Consider the following 17,621-nt stretch of genomic DNA (forward strand, 5'->3'; position numbering starts at 1 on the left):
TGTCAGTCTGGCTGAAAAGATCAACATGTTATCAACATTCCTTTCTATGTGTGTACGTATCTTACCCTCTACTCCAATTTTAAAGGTGGTTTATAGCGACAGAAATTACTATGAATGTGTCTGGGCATTATCAATAGTTTCTTCTTTTATGTTTTAAAAGATTAATTTATCCCCTTAATATTACAGTTATCATTGCTTGGTCCCACTGTGCAGAAAAACCACTCTTGTCCCCAAACCACTAGAGTTTCTAAAGGACTAAAGTACAACTAGTTAATGCTATCTGCAAACTTAACTGCCAGAATGGACAAAGCATTGAACTTGGAGTCAGGGAGATCAGGGTTCAAATTCCACCTTAGACACTTATTGGGATCCTAGGTAAATCATTACAATTATTGGAGTTTTAGTTTCCTCATCAGTAAAATGGGAATAATGTTATTAGTAGTACAAACTTCACAAGGTTGTTGGGAGGATCAAATGAGGTAGGAGATCTGGCATAAAACCATCAGTTATATACAAATGGGGTTTAGTAATCTTGATTAGTGACTGAGTGCAAACTAGTTCACCCAGCCCACTCTATCTAGCTGGTTCTGGACACTAGGATGCGCTTCACGTGCCATCCAGCCTGACACTACAAGTACCTTCATGCTTTTCATTTTCAACTTCCTGCTCTGGGCAAAGTATCGGTAGTATAATTGCTTTTGGAGAGGGATTGTCCTATGGATCCTTGTATATCCAAGGAAATCATCAATCAGTTTAGATTTTTAAAGCATGTACTGAAGATGGAACCCAAGACAAATAATAGAAGAGAAGTATGTGTCAGGAGTGCCGAAGCTTGAAAGAACTCAGGTTGCTGAGGAAAGATTAAGGACAACAAATAAAGGGGTTCTCCCCTCAACTATATTGAGGATAAAGAGATAATCCCTTTGCCCTCCTATTCCAAAAATCGAGATGGCGCAGTGGATAGAGCGCTATGCTTGGAATCAGGAAGACTCATCTTCCTGAGTTCAAATCTGGTCTCAGACACTGGCAGTGTAACCCTGGGCAAGTCACTGCGGTATCTTTGCCAAGAAAATCCCAAATGGGGTCACAAAGAATTGGACACGACTGAAACTACTGAAGAACATCACCACCACCTAAAAATCTCTTTACTGAAAACCATTCTCCTTTATGCACTCTTCCTCTATTAAAATGTAAGCTCCTTGAGGATAGAATCTTTTTGTATTTGTATTCCTAGAATGCAGTGCAGTGGTTGGCACACAATGCTTAACAAATGATATTTTATTCATTCATTCATTCATAATGGCTCATAATATTTAGCATTTATATAATACTTTCAGATTTACAAAATATTTTACAAATATTATCACATTTAATTCTCACAAACAACTCTGGGAGGTAGGTGCTATTATTATCCCCATTTTATAGATGAAGAAACTGAGATGGAGGTTAAGTGACTTGCCTCGGGACACCCAGCTAAGAGGTATCTAAGGCAAAACTTGAACTCTTCAAGGTCTTCATGACCCCAGGTCCAACACTCTAATAACCATCCATCCATTCATGTTTGGATGGTATCATCCTCTAAGTCAGTGGTCTCCCAACTTTTTTGATCATGTACTCCATTAATAAATATTTTTTGTGTATGAATCCCTATATGTGCATTTACTATGGTACTAATAATTATATAGATTATAAAAGACACAAACTACATTACAAAAGGATGAAATAAAGATGAAATAATTTTTGATCCTAGAGTCTACAGGGAGCCCTTGGAGTTTACTGAGTATTGGTCAGATCTCAGCTTTAGGAAAATTACTTTGACAGCTAGATTGGAGAGGGGAAAGGCTTAAGTCAGGGAGACCAAATAGGAGACTATTACAACAATCCAGATAAAAGGAGATGGATGAGGCTTTGAATCAGAGTGGTATCCATGTGAATAAATAGAAAAGGACCATTTTGAGAAATGTTGAAGAGGTACAATCAAAAAGATTTGGCAACTGATTGAATATGTAGGGTGAAGGAAAGTGAGAAATCAAAGAGAAAGCCAAGGTTGAGACCTTAGCAGGATGATGGATGATATCCTCCCCATATATATGGAAGTTCAGAAGAGAGGTGAGTTGGGGAAATTATAACGGTATTGCAACCAGACCACACCTGCTCATCCTGTGCTACTCACATCTTCTCACTAAAAAATGAAAATTGTAGCTGTGTATGTCTGTATTTGGGCAAGTGAGGTGGTGCAGTAGATAGAACACCAGGCCTGGAATAAGGAACATCTGAGTTCAAATCCAGGTTTAGATACTTATTAGCTGTATGACCCTGGGCAAGTCACTTAACCTTGTTTACCTCAGTTTCCTCATCTGTAAAATGAGATAGAGAAGGAAATGGCAAACCATTTCAGTATCTTTACCAAGAAAACCCCGAAAAGAGGTTACAAAGAGTTGGACACGACTGAAATGAACAACAAATGTGTGTACTCGTGTGTGGAGGCAGCTTACTTAATTGGCCACAGTCCCAGAGCCCAGAGTATCCCCCATCTCCCCACTCCCACATGTAGTGGGTGTGTATGTATGTGGGGGAAGGTTGGATGTGTGGAAATTTGACTGTTCAGCTGTCTGTATTATATTAGGTACTAAGTACCCTGAAGGACTGACAAAGACTGGTGAAATGATTCAGGCCAGCTGTGAGGCTGGGCACAGTAGGGAATGTTGAAGGGGATAGTGGCATTATGTTTGGAGACCAGTAACTATTGCTGCTGGAGGAAGGGTGAAATTCTATCCATTTTCCCCACCCTCTGGTTAAATAATCACCTACCCCTTTGGGGTCAAGTCACAGATCACAAGGAAGTCCCCACCTCTACTTTAGAGACAATTATAATAGCCATACCTAACATCTGGAATTCTCTCCTTGCTCTTCTCTATATATTAACATCCTACTGAATCTGTAAGACCCAATTCAAATTATATCACCTCCATTTATTCTTCTCTGATCCCCCTGACCCCTCAAAATTATTTCTCCTTTTCTGGTCTCATTACATTTTGCACTCTGTGCATTTACTATTTTCAATCTATATAATTATCATTTTTCTTGTTACTACATGACTTATTCCCACTTCCAACCCTTACTAGTCGGTAAACTCCTTATAAGCAGAGATTCTATCATCCTTGTATATCTACTGTGGCTTAGCACAGTGACTCTCTTACAGTAACTAATTAAAACGTATTTCTTGAACGAATGAATGAAGAAATGGCCTGAGATGGAAGACTGTTTTAGAGCCCTTTAGGAATGCTGAGTCTTCCTTATAAAGCATCACTCAAGTTTCTAAATGAATCACTGGAGTCACAAAGTAGGTAAAGAATGGAGGAGGCAGCAGCAGGTTTATAGACTGTTTGGGCAAAAAGACAGTAAACTATAATTTTACACTTAAACCCAGGTTGTTAGCCCATTAAAAGGGTGATAAAATTCTGGTTCTGTTTACTCTTTTGCTCTTTATGCTAACAGCCATATATAATTTCGAATTATGAACACTACTAGTCATTTGTTAATTACCCTTGAACACTAGTTAGGGGGCAGAAGAGTCACACACTTCAAGTCTCTGAATTTCCCTACAGGTATGAGGAGACCAGTGGTGATGTCATGGAAACAAGGGGTGGGGTGGTAATTTCACTTCTCTCATTTATTTAAGATCTCTGACCAATTGTGTCATCACACCTTTGAGGATGTAGATTAGTGTGTCTAATATGTTAACTAACATTGAAGAGAGGTTGTGCAACAGAAAAAAAAAAGATCAGAAGACATACTGAAATAACATTGCTTCAGACAATCATAATGGCAGCAAAGGCTTACAAAGGGCTTTAAACAATTTTCAAAGCACTGGATCAACATTAATTGGTTATGTTCATAACCTGGTTGATGATGTATTATTTCCATTTTATAGGAGGAGAATTGAAGATGGGAATAGAATGAAGAATTTCTTGGCTTCTTAGTTTTGCCACCGACCATTGCTTGTCTTTCTTTCTTATGCAGGTCATCTGAAGTGTGTGTGTGTGTGTGTGTGTGTGTGTGTGTGTGTGTGTGTCTGTGTGTGTGTGTGTGTCTGTGTGTGTCTGTGTCTGTGTCTGTGTCTGTATGACAGCCACAAAATCCTGGAGCTGGAAGGAATCTCAAACTGTGTCTGGCCTGGGTTACCCTCCTCTTACAGATGAGGAAGTTGAGAGTCAGAGGAATGAAGTGACTTTTCCAAGGTAACGTGGCTTTCTAAAAAGAAAGAATTAGGACAAGAAACCAGACCTCCCGACTCATGAAACAATGACCCTTCCACGCCAGCCGTTCATGCTCCATCATACAACATAATAACCCAACACAAACCTTTTTTTCCCCCTTTGGCTCACACAGCTAAAGCTGGGCTTTATGTTTGGAAAGCTTCCCATGTTTCTGTACTAGATAATATATTTAAAGTGCTTTGTAAACTTTGGAGCACTATATGTCAGCTATTATTATTGTTGTTGTTCCTGCGGTTGCCCCCAGTGAGTCAGTTCACTTCAAAGAGGAAAGGGTGGGGCCCAAATTTATAACCCTGAGCTGGACCTTATGGGCAGAGTAATAACAATAATAACAGCACCCATTTACGGATGAGACAAAGTACCTCCTATACAATATTTTATTTGATCTCCACAATGACCTTAGGATGTAGGTGGGGTGTATGTTATGCCAGTTTTACTGAGGAGGACAATGAACTCACAGAGTCTAAGTGACTTGCCTAAGGGCATACAGCTAGCAAAGTCCCAGTACTAGAGCTGGGACAGAGAATCACAGAATCTGAGGGGGCACACAGAGATCATCTAATCCAACCCTTACCTTAATGAAAATTTCCTCTACCCATAATCCTCACAAGTGGTCATTCAGCTTTTGTTTGAAAACACTAAGAAAGAATTCCTCTTTTGGAAACCTTGGACAGGATTTTTAAATGTCGGGGGCCATATCTGAACTCAGGGCCTCCTGACTCCAGGCCTGGTATTTTATCCACTGGGCCACTTTAGCCTTTAGTACCTACCAGCTCTATTTTCCATATAATGTAGTACATACTTGTATTCTTTTGTCTTCTGTTTATTTAGTTATTTCATATATTAGTTTGATTTCCCCAACGAGACTCTAAGATCCTTGAGAATAGATATTCTGTATTATGACTTCTCTATTCCACATTGTGCCTGGCACAGTGCTGAACATATAACACGTACTCCATAAATTGTTACTGATTACTCAGTTACTCCTGTCAATGACTCTGTTTTTCCACCCGGGGAAGAGTGGGCATAGATCGTATCCTTCTGCCTGATGGAGATAAGAAATCCCTGGGGATCTGGAGAATATAGGCCGAGTTGAAGCTGTTTTCTTTCCTTGCTTTTCCTCCCTAAGTTTAATAGAGTTTCTTTGATCTCACCCTTTTCTCAAGACCCAGCTAAAGCCCTATGTCCTCCATTCATTTCCTACCCTGTCCAGCCTTTGGTAATGACTTCTTCCTATGACTACCTATAGCACTAACTATTAGTTCCATATTTGTTATTGACTTTTTTTTCAAATATATATCCTTTCTCTATGACTATAACATAAAGCCTCCTAATCATTTCAGGAATTATTTCAATCCAGAACCTAGCAGATTCCTTCCTGTACGCTGTGTCACTGAATCAAAAAATCTCAGGGATGGAAGGGACCTTGGAGGCTATTGAGAGCAACCTGAACCAGCTTTCCTTCTATGGCATCCCTAACTATCCCCAACAATAGCCATTCAGCCTTCGTTCAAAGACCTCAACTGAAAGGCAGCCCATTCTACATGTGGATCATTCTCATTGTTAGGAAACTTTTCTTCCATTAAGCGTGTACTCAAGAGAGGTTTTTGGTGGTGACAATGAATTATCTCCATCTAGTTGAGCTTTATTTTGTAATGGTGGGACTGTCTAAGGAGGAAAAAAAAGCTAAATGCTAGCGAGGATACTGTCACCCATAACATTATAGAACTACTATGTTTTAGACAGGCAACAACACACAAGCAAACAGACACAGAAGCAGATGATCTCTCACTTCTTTCTGTACCCTGACACAGTGGGTATTTTTGCAAGCATAGGAAAATGTGTGGGCTTACAAGAGGAATGGGAACCATTCCAATCCTAGTATCTGAGAATCTCAGACCAAAACTCAAAAATCCCCACTGCCACCAACATAGAAAGGCCCTCAATAAAACTTACACAGACATCATCATTGTCATCAATAACAGCTGCAGTTGACATTTATATGGCACTTTAAGATTTTTTAAAGCACTTAACACACACAACCTCATCTGATTTGTGTATTCCTGCAGTAGATTCTTTACAGGTCTTCCAACCTCTAATCTCTCCACTCTCTAATCCATTCTCTTAAGTATAGATCTATCTGGTCATGTTACTGCTCTGATTAAAATTTTTAAAAAATTTTTGCAGTGACTTCCTATTGACCACTGTGTAAAGTTCCCTGTACCCTTTGCCTGGCATTCAAGGCCTCCTAGATCCAGGTACCACACTACCTTTTCAGGCTTCTTTCATATTATTTCCATCTATACATCCTTAGTTCCAGCTAAACTGGATTATTTCCTAAACACCAAATAAACCCCATGTTTTCCTATCTCTATGCTGTTGTTCTATTGTTTCTCTGTTTAGAATGGTCTTCACTTGCTAAATGTCAGCTTGTCTCTTAAAGCCCAACCCAAATGCTACCTCCCCTATGAAGCCTTCTCTGATTCTTGAAGTTGGTAACGACCTTTCCCCACTTCCTGACTTTACAAAACATTTTGCTTTTCATCTTTCTAATGAACAGATCATGTGTCACTTTGACAGCTGTATTGTATCCCTCTATTGAACATTAAGGTCTAAGAGGACAGGGATCCTGTCTTTAAAAGCCCAGCACAGTGATGTAGAGGCAACAGACACAAATGTTAATTTAATTTAAATGGCTTTAAAAAATATTTACTGAGACAAATAAAATGGTTTTTTGGCTTTTTTTTTTTGGTTGGGCAATGGGGGTTAAGTGACTTGCCCAGGGTCACACAGCTAGTAAGTGTTATGTGTCTGAGGCTGGATTTGAACTCAGGTCCTCCTGAATTCAGGGCCGGTGCTCTATCCACTGCACCACCTAGCTGCCCCTTAAAATGGCTTTTTGAACAGTTGTCTATACTATAAGTGGGCAGTTAGGTGGTACAGTGGATAGAACAGCAGGCCTAGAGTCAGGAAGATCTGAGTTCAAATATGGCCTCAGACACTTGCTAGTTGTGTGACCCTGGGTAAGTCACTTAACCCTGTTTGCCTCAGTTTCCTCATCTGTAAAATAAACTAGAAAAGGAAACGGCAAACCACTTCAGCATCTTTGCCAAGAAAACTCCAAATGGGGTCACAAAAAGTTGGATACGATTGAAATGACTGAAGAAATTCTATGCTACAAAGTCTTTGCTTATAACACATTTTATAACTGAATGGAAACAAAGACACACTAGCACACACTACCAAAATGTTACGACATCTTACTTCTTTCTTGGAAAAGCTACTGAAAGTTGTTTTCCAATCATCATGGCATTCCTATACATTCAGAGTTCTGAACACATGGACAATGCTTGATAAATTTAGAGGATTGGCAAAAAGAAATATTAAATTTATCACAGTCTCATTCAATGAAATGAGCATTTATTAAACATGTACTGTATGCAAAGCACAGCGCTAAAGACTAAGGAGGTACTAAGTTTAGATAAGACCTGGTTCCTGCTGGGGGAAATAAAGTTTAAGGAAGATCTGGTCCCTATTCTTCTTGAGAACATTACAGTCTAAGAAAGGGATATCAACACAGAACTCATTCAGATACATAGTTTTTATGAAACCGGACAGAAGAGAAGGAAATGTGAGAACATTAGGGTTAGAATCTAAGCTCCTGGAGACCAGAGACAGTTCTACTTTGGCTTTGCATTTGCAGTGTTTAGCATTTAGCCTAGGACACAGTAGGCATTTAATAAATGACTGCTGACTGAACATCAGAGAGGCAATGGCAGGAGAAATGGGTTCTTATTTTGGTTTTGCTACTAAAAAGCCGTGTGACCTTGGACACATTATTTAACCTCTCCAAGCTTTAGTTTGTTGTTGTTTAGTCATTTCTGTTGTGTCCAACTCTTCATGCCTCTGAGTGGTCTGCCATTTCCTTCTCCATCTCATTTTACAGATGAAGAAACTGAGGCAAACAGGGTTAAATGACTTATCCAGGGTCACACAGCTAGCAAATGTCTAGGGCTGAATTTGAACTCAGGTCTTTCTGATTCCGAGCCACATGCTTTTATCCATTGCACTACTTAGCAGCCCAAAAGCCTCAGTATATTCATCTGTAAAATGAGGGAATTTAACTATATGGTGGCCTTTAAGGTCTCTTCTAGATGTATGATCATTTGAAAATACAATCAAAAGTTTACTTGGGGGGAAAAAGCCCATCAAAAATACCCAGAAGAGGCAAAATATCTGCTGTTATATGTGAAATCACTTGTAGCTTTATATTTCAAGATATTAAAAAAAATCAAAACCCTTTTCAGATCATAATTCAATTATGTTATAGTTACTTAGGAGCTAAGCAATCTGTCAGAAAAGCTAATGCAAACTTAGTTTCCAAGGCTTAGAGTCCAGAACAAGGAAGGTAAGAGTCCAAGTGTGTTATTATTACTATTTAACTTTTTGCCAATGAGAGGCAGCATGTTACGGTGGAAAGAAGGCTGAACTTTACAGAAGAGGAAACACTCATGTAGGAATACTAGATTAGGCCTATTTGTGTCTATCAACCTGAAATAGTCCCTAAAACTTGCTTGGAAATTCTCAAGTTTTTCTTTGACTAAGAATTCACTTCATTGTATATGAAATTAAAAGACTGTTCATTCCTGGCTCTGCTGCCAGTCATGTGACCTTGGACAAGTCTCTTAATTTCTCTGGATGGCAGCTTGATTAGCTGAAAAATTAAGGTACTAGACTAAATGACATTTATGGTCCTAATCAATGAACACTACATTCAGTTCTAGATATTTGATTTTCAAAATAATATTGGTAAACCAGAGATCATCCAAAACAGGGGTGACTAGGAGGAGTGGAGAACCATTCCATTTAATGAAATGCTAAAAGAATTGAGTATGAAGGAAAAGACTTATGGGAGTTATGATGACCATCTTTAAATATATATATGAATATATATTCCCTCCCTTATATTATCTCATTTGATCAACAACCTTGTGAGGTAAGTGCTATTCTTACTCCCATTTTACAAATGAGGAAACTAAGGCTGAAAAAAGTTAAGTATCTAGGGTCACACAGTTAGGAGGATTTGAACTTGGGTCTTCCTGACTCCAAGTCCAACATTCTAACTACTCCCACCTAGCTGCTTCTTGTCTTTAAATACTTTTAGGCATGCCATGTGGAAAAGGGATCAGACGTTTTATGTAGTTCAGAGGGCAGAACTTAGAGAAATGGGCAGAATTTAAATAGAGGCAGCTTTTGGCTCAAGCATCAGAAGAATTTAACAACTTGAGCTTTCCAAAAATAGAGTAGAGTTTCTTATAAGGAAAAATATTTTGGAAGGTAGATGACTAGATGTCAAGAAGAATACCTGCCTACAGTGGAAAGTTATATTAGGTGATGTCTAAAGTCCCTTCCAACTCTAAATTCTTTAGCTGTATGATCTTTTGGCAACTATGCTCTTCGGAGCATTGCTTAGAGTTTCTACAAAGGAAATAAAAAGAACTGAAAATCAAACAAATCCCTTTTACTCATTGGCGTCTCAGGGGAGGAAAGGAGAAGCTGTTACTAAAGACAAGTTTTTTCATATTACCTATGAATTTCAATCCCTTTTTTATGTCTGTTTCCTGATAGCCTGAGTAGTTGAGGGTTAGCTATACTGACTACGAAATTAATTCCTATTCAAAGAAAAACTTGAAGAGTTCCAAACAAGTTTTAGCGACTACTTAGGACTAACATAAATAAATGGACTGAAGCTGGCATTCACACAGGGATACTTCCTCATCTACAAATGACTTCCTGAATTTGGATCATATTTTACAGATCTTAAAGTGACTTGTTATTTAAAAGATCCACACAGGCTATAAAGTATACTATTACTCCATCCACCTCCCATTTATCTACTTCATAAATCTACATTGTCCTTTGTTGGCTGGTAGGTCCATGTTCTTTCTCAGACTAAGAAATATTTTCAAGGTTTAGTTGTTGTTGCTGAGCTGTTTTTCAGTTATGTCTGACTCTTGGTGACCCCATTTGGGGTTTTCTTGGCAAAGATATTGGAGTGGTTTGTCATTTCCTTCTCCAGCTCATTTCACAGATGAGGAAATTGAGGCAAAGAGAGTGATGTGACTTGCCCAGGGTCACTTAGCTATTAAGTGTCTAAGGCCTGATTTGAACTTATGAAGTCCTTCTAACCCCAAGTCTGGTGTTCTGTCCACTGTACCACCTAGCAGCCCCATGATTTAACTGAAGCATAATTAACCTTTTAACCAAATGGTGGTGCTCTTGGTTATCTAACCATCCTATAACAATTAGAACAGCTCCCAAGTTGAGAAACTATTGCAGCTGCCTAACCTGATCCTCAAATAACCGTGGTTTATTTATGATACTATGAAGTTCAGAAACTTCCCAATAGGCTAGGGGATTGGGGGGCACAAGAGGGCTGTTTTGGGACAACACAGGCATACTTTCTTTCTGATCAGCTAAAGCCAACTATAACATAAAAGCAAATGAGTTCTAATCAGAGTCCATAAGACTGCCTAGCTCTCCAGGATGGATCAGGGAAGTGAAAGCTGAGAACATACACAGGCTATCAAAATCAAACCAAACCAAACAAACAAACAACAACAAAAAACTAGCCTTTCCTGTTGGTGTACTTGAACAGCCCTCCTCCCTGGAAGTAATCGTCTATCTAACAGCACATACCCTTTAAGAATGAGGATTTGGTGACAGAAAGGCAAGTGACTTTGAAGATAAGGGAACCTCTGTTCACATCCTATCTCTGACACATACCAATTGTGCAACCATGGAATGTGGTCCAATGTGATTATCAGTGTGCTCCAGGATATTCTCTTACACTCTAAGTTACAAATGGGTTGTCATTCTGAATCACTGTGGGGAGTTTCTACGCTGGGAATTTCTAACACTGATTAAATCAGAAGTACAAGAAAAAAGAGAAAACCTATACTAGGACAATGTAAATTTCTCATTATAAAAAAATCAGGTCAGAAACCAATTCTGTAAATTTAAACTTATCTGTTTAGTGGATTTGTTGTTATTTCCTAATCTGTAACAGAAAGTGGGTCAGACTGGATGATCTCAAAGACCTCTTTTATAGCTTTTAAATTCTGATTCTATTGATTCTAAGATACATTTCTCCAAGTTCATACAATTAGGAATTTCTCCAGCCAAAATCCAACCCACAGTTCTTGGGATACACCCAACCACAAGAAGTGTGTCAAACCATCTCTTAAGTTCCTCATCCTGGCCATTCCATGCATCTGTCCTCTACTGCTTTTACTGCGTCAGAGAACAACATACACTTCATACACTTCACTTTTAACAGATGTTTGTGGCTTCTGCTGCAACTTTCCTGTGATGCGACTGGGCTTTAGCACATTATTCCAGGGATTGCCTGTTTTCCACCAACTAGATTTTGGGTTCCCTTATTGTACCAAATCCCAAGGGTGCTTCTTTCCATCAAAAGTCATACCCTAGAGCTCTAGGATCTTTCCCCCATTTCTTTTCTAGTTTATTTAGTAAGGCCCAAATCCTCCATCTTGACCACTGAATTTGAGCACATGCAGACATCCATGCAGAACAAGTAAAACCTTTCGGCACACAGTAAAGAAGCCTCAGAGTACAAACCAGGCCCTGATGAAGAAAATCAATACCATTTCATGCTATTCAGTAAGCTTAGCTCAAGTTTAAAAGCACTTAATCATTCTGCCACTGAACTGATTTAAATGCAGCAAGAGTCCCTTGTAGGTACCAAATGTCACCACTCTTCCTTTATTCCCTGAGATGCTTTCTGTGAAAAAGGCCTGGATGAGCTTTTGTACTTCTTCTTACAACCTCCTTCCTGTTCTTACTCTTTTCATTCATTCATCATTCATTTATTCTGCTATGCAGAATCACAGTGGCACAAAAGAAATGCGAGATGTGCAGATCCAGAGACATCTCCATCCCAAATGTTCAAATGGACTATTTGTGCCTGACCTGTAGTACAGCCTTCTGAGCTCATACGAGTCTGAGCAGCCACAGTTGTGGACACACTGCACCTTGACTCCAACATCGTGACGTCACTTTGTTCCTCTTCGAGTATGACAGAAGAAGAAGAAGAAGAACAACAACAACAACAACAACAACATTCATTCACTCATTCAATGAATATTTATTGCAAAAGTCACTGACTAGGAGGGACATTATGGGAGATATAAAGAAATACAGAAATGGCTCCTGCCCAACAGGAGCTTACAATCTTAAAAACAAATTATAAAATAAAAATGTTATTGGCAACTTTTGTTTCCACACACCAAACACTTGCCTCCCTCACAATGTACAACTCCCCAAAGCAATTAAATAAAACAACCTAAAAGAGTCATTCCAACTGCAAGTACATTTAACCTTATAATTTAGTAGTTTTCCATTTGTAAAAAGTGTGTGTGTGTGTGTGTGTCTGCACGCTTTATGAAGGAATTTACAATATCACTGAGATGTCATTTCTGTCTTTTACAAGATGGCATATAAAGCATTGAATAAGTCTAGAATGTTAAGTCCCACAAAGTTCAGGATAGTGTCTTATCTCAACTTTCTCTCTTTGCACACAATAGATGCTTAACAAATGTATGTTAAATGAAAGATTTATGTATACATTGGGTAAATGTCTCATAAGGCATCATATATTATGAATCACATAACTAGCAAAGTCAATAAGTGTTAGTAGAAGTTCAGAGGAAGGAGACAGGATATAATTAGTATAATCAGAAAGATTTCATGAAGAAGATAGAATTGAATTTCACTTCCCACCCAGTTTCACTTCTTTGAACTTGTCCACCATGCCTCCAGGAAACTCCCAGAATCTCCACTGAAGGAGGGCACCAAGGACAGCCATCTCCTCATTTCCCATCAGGCTGCCCTCCTATGGACTCCTCTATCATACCCCTGGTACTGGGTACTTTCCCCCTTCTCCAATAACCCTGCCTCATCCAGAGGCCCCACCGATTTCCAGCCTCCTTTTATGTACTGTCTTCCCCCATAGGATTGTAAGCTCCTGGAAGGCAGTCACTGTCTTTCTTTTTTGTTTTTGTATCCCCAGTGCCTAGCCTAGCACAATGCCTGACACACAGCGGGTCCTTAATAAATGTTTATAGACTGTTTACTGACTGAGTTAAGTGGGATTGGTATAATTTCAGTAGGTGGGGATGAGGGGTGATGGTGAATAGACCAGCACAATAATTCTGGTGGAGCAGCAGGGTCCTGTAGGATAAGAGTAGAACATTAGCCTGTAAAGGCAGTTTAGGGTCACAGTTTGGAGGACCTTGAAAGCCAGGATCAGAAGCTCTTACGTACGTAATATGGCAATAGGGAACATTTCAAATGTTGAGTAGGAGTCATATGATCAAAACAACGCTTTAAGAAAATTAATCTACAGTGAAAGACAGACTAGAGGAGTAAAACAGTAGAGGGAGAAGACCAGTTAGGAAGTTACTGTAATAATACAGAGATAAGGCAGGAAGGAAAGAAGAAAGGAAGGAAGGAGGAAATAAGTATTTCATAAGCACTTTTTATGTGCCAGACACTGGGCTAAGCATTGGGGATATAAATGCAAGCAAAAAGACAGTCCCTGCCCTCAAGGAACTTACATGGGAAAGACCACACACAAAAGGAAACTGAAAAGGGCACGAGGAAAAAGAGGGAGGAGGAAGAAAGGAGGAATACACCCAACATGGGGCATGATTCTGAAGTCCAGAAAGTCAGGAACTGGGCCAGGAGGAGAATGAAGGCAGGCTGGTCTAGGCTTCTCCATAAAAGGGAACCTCCAGAAAGAATTCACAGATGTGAGAAGGAGAGTAGGTCTATCAGAGTGAGCAGACCACAAGGGGTTAAGGTTTGTTCCTAATCCTAGGGAATTTCCAGGGTGAGCCCTCAGTACAGAAGACATGGTTTTCAAGTCCAGAAAGTCAAGGACAAGGTTGGAAGGAGAAAGGGGTAAAACTACAGTGGTGGCAATGAAAATGGAAAGATGCCAAAGACATTTCTAAGGAAGAATTGAAAGGACTTGGTGTGTTGATGGGGAAAGGGAGGTAAAGGAATATAAAAGTTAGAGGTGGCCCCTTGGCTTCATGACCCTTGCTGTTACTCATGCTGGCTGATGATTCCTAGATCTTTTCCTACCCTGGACACTATATTGTCTTACGAAATTGCTTTCATGACAATACAACACACAATGACAATTTATAATTAAGTGCCAAAGACTTACATTACAAAAGCATGTAACTATCTCCCTGTTGCTTACATGATGAAACCCACGTTAGCCTGGCATTCAAATCCTTCCACAACATGACTCCAATTCCCCTTTCCAGTCCTACCTCTAACTACTCTTTGGTCCGGAGTGTCTCCTCCACAACTGTTAATAGTTACCACTTCCACCACCCCTTTTTGAGGGAAGCAAATATTCTCTCTTATAACTTGTTGAGGAAATCGATAGTCAGTGGGTAAGATTGTACACATCTGTTTTAAAGTTTTTAATGTATTATTCTACCTGAACAATAGCTTCAGTCAGTTATCCAAGGGAAGGTAATAGGGTCTCTGTAATCCCGGCCCATTGTGTATCTTTATTCTTTCAACTACCTCAGGAAGGAGGGGAAGGGGAGAAGTTGGATCATAAATCAATCCTTACAGCCCTTGATAGGAGCACTGGGGGAAAAAAAATACTTCATAGGGAAGGGTTCAAATTTGGCTTTCAAAGATACAATACCCAGACACCCTTACCGGCTAATGTTTTGCCTAAAGCAGGAGACAAATGACAAGGGCTGTGTAAATAAATGACACAGATAATCAAAAACCTTGTGGAATTAATTTATCTTTGAGTCAAAAACATAACTGAAAACATTTTATACACTGATAATAGTTTATCAAAGTACATTTGCATGGCACGAGAGGTAGAAGAAGCATTGAAATATACTACTAAAAAATTAACTTTTGACAAATGGCCTAGTTATTCTGGAATAGTGGTGTCAACCTGCAAGCCACAAATTGACTTTGAAAACTACAATTTAACACTGTGTTTTGTTGTATTTTTATTTATTTTATTAAGCAGTTTCCAATTACATTTTAATCTGGTTCAACTTGGCAGTATCGCTGGTGTGTGGGCATGTGGTCTATAGGTCAGTTTTATATCTCTTTTCTGAAACATTGTTTCTCTTTCATGACAAAACATTTTAGTAATAACTACAATTTATCATTTACAGATTTGACCCTAGAGTTTATTCACAATCCAGAACTGTGACCTCAGGACCCTTCTATACTCTAGAAAATTAAGCATCCCCTTAAGAGCTTTTATTTATGTGGTTTATACGCCATCAAAATTTATTGTATTAGAAATTATTATTATTATTATTGTTGTGAAAATAGCTTTGACCTCACTGACCCCTTGAAAGGGACTTGGGGACCTCCAGAGTGTCTGGACCATACTTTGAGAACCATTACCCAAGAATAAAAGCTACTCACTCTTTAAGGACTAAACAGTGAGTTCACATTGGTGTTCTCAACTTTGAGAAAGCAATTAACTTCATCTTTGTAAATATAGCCACATACACAGAATGTGGCAGCAATAAAGTATGTTTTGTGGTTTTTAGTTGTTTGTTTTTTTTAAAAGAGAGATTCACTCTCTGTGCAGTGCAAACTGGTAACTGACTAGTAAAACCCTTGTATTAATCTTCAGGGTTAATTTAGGTACTTTGGTTCACTGCAAGATCCTGGTTGTGTTAATAATCAAATAAGATCTCTTTGGCCAAGCAAGCAATGCAGAGTCTTGGAAGATGGGTCTCTAGAGGCTGCTCTCTGACACTACACTTGACCAATTCTGTTGTCTTGACTGCGTGATGCCTCCATTTTACCTATTTCATAGCAAGGGTGTGAAAGTCAGATTCAAAAGAAACTAAACAAAAGAAAAATCAGTAACATTCTGGGTTTCTTAAGACCAAATAATGTCACTTAATCACTTAACCTCTTTGAAACTCAGTTTTCCTCATCTATTATTTGGAGAAATAATACAGTGTCTACCTGACAGGGATGTTCTTAGACTATAATAACATAATGCATGCAAAGAATTCTGCAAACTTTAAAGGGCTATATAAATGTAAGTTATTATTAGTACCTAAAGGAGGCATCAGAGCATTGTAACATGTAGGACAGGCATAAAAACTAAAGATAGATTCTTTTTCTCAGAAAAGACGACAAAGATGATCAAAGAATAGTTATTATTAAAACACAAGCCACAGTTTTCTGAATTGTCTTCTAATGGACTGATATTATTAGGTCATTGCCAACACCTACTAATGACAGATTTCTTCTAAAAATCTTCATTCTGAACTCCTGGTTAGAAATGAGTAAATGAGCATTTTAAGATTTAAAAAATAAAAACAAAAAAAATCCACTTTACACAATTCTTTGTTGCACAATTCTTTAAAAAAAAAAGCCCAACAATCTCTCATTAAATATTCATTTTGTTTTTCATCTCATTAAACTGGCAGTGAAATCCCGATACTCACCAGTGAGATAAGCCCACATCATTAGGGTTGTAGGGACAGCTATATGTAAGTTGCTCATTGCCCAGGCACATATGAAGGAAAGCCAGATTTTAAGCAGACTCCCAAACTGTCAAACATGGAGGGGGCATGGGGGAAGTCACCAGTTTACAAATAAAGTTTCATAGAATGAATGCCATATACACTGCAGCATCCCTTTCAGGCTCAGCCATGTGTGTTATGTTTATATTGATATATTAAATTATTAAAAAAAATCCCAAACTACTGTAAAGCAGGATAACAAACAGCAGCTGTGTGAAAGAACTGAGCTCAGCAGAAAGCTCTGGGAATTCCTTTGGTGGCTGGGACCTGGGCAGGGACTGCATGCAGACCTCCATTTGCAGAGCAAAGGGAACCAGCCTGCAATGAGCAGTGAGTACAATCAAAGCTTCCCTTTACCTTAAAGAAGCTTCCTCTCTTGTCCTGACAACGGGCTGCCATTGTCAAAGAGGCCATTCTCCCGAGGCAGGTTCCTCTGTGCACTTCTGACTCCTAAGAGGAGAGACATTTTTAATGGTTAGTCCAGTCTGTAGGAAATTCCTTTCTAAGCCACAGGAACAGTCACAACAAGAGCTCTGCCAAGATCTTTCTTCCGTCAACAACACAGTGCCATTTATTTCCCACCAAAGCCTTTCCATATCCTTTTCGTCTATTATTTCCTGTAACCATTCTGCTTCAAAAGGCATAGCTACTAAGCACTGCTCCCTCCCCCCGTCTCTCTATTCCCCCTTCCCCCTCACTTTCCAACTGACACAAA

The 17,621-nt window shown here is 39.0% G+C and overlaps 1 protein-coding gene across 6 annotated transcripts in view; it reads right to left on the reverse strand.

Moving 5' to 3' along the window:
- Positions 1-17,621, reverse strand: part of RIN2 (Ras and Rab interactor 2) — a 239,999-nt gene that overhangs the window by 94,208 nt on the left and 128,170 nt on the right. For all 6 annotated transcript variants that reach the window (XM_027840326.1, XM_027840328.1, XM_027840322.1 and 3 more), the window contains one exon: positions 17,264-17,356. In XM_027840326.1, coding sequence (XP_027696127.1) covers positions 17,264-17,320 — 57 coding nt within the window. In that variant the 5' untranslated portion in view covers positions 17,321-17,356. The remainder of the gene's footprint in view (positions 1-17,263; positions 17,357-17,621) is intronic.

The sequence above is a fragment of the Vombatus ursinus genome, unplaced genomic scaffold (genome assembly GCF_900497805.2).
Source record: "Vombatus ursinus unplaced genomic scaffold, bare-nosed wombat genome assembly UNPS02014841.1, whole genome shotgun sequence".
NCBI classification, from domain to species: Eukaryota; Metazoa; Chordata; class Mammalia; order Diprotodontia; family Vombatidae; genus Vombatus; species Vombatus ursinus.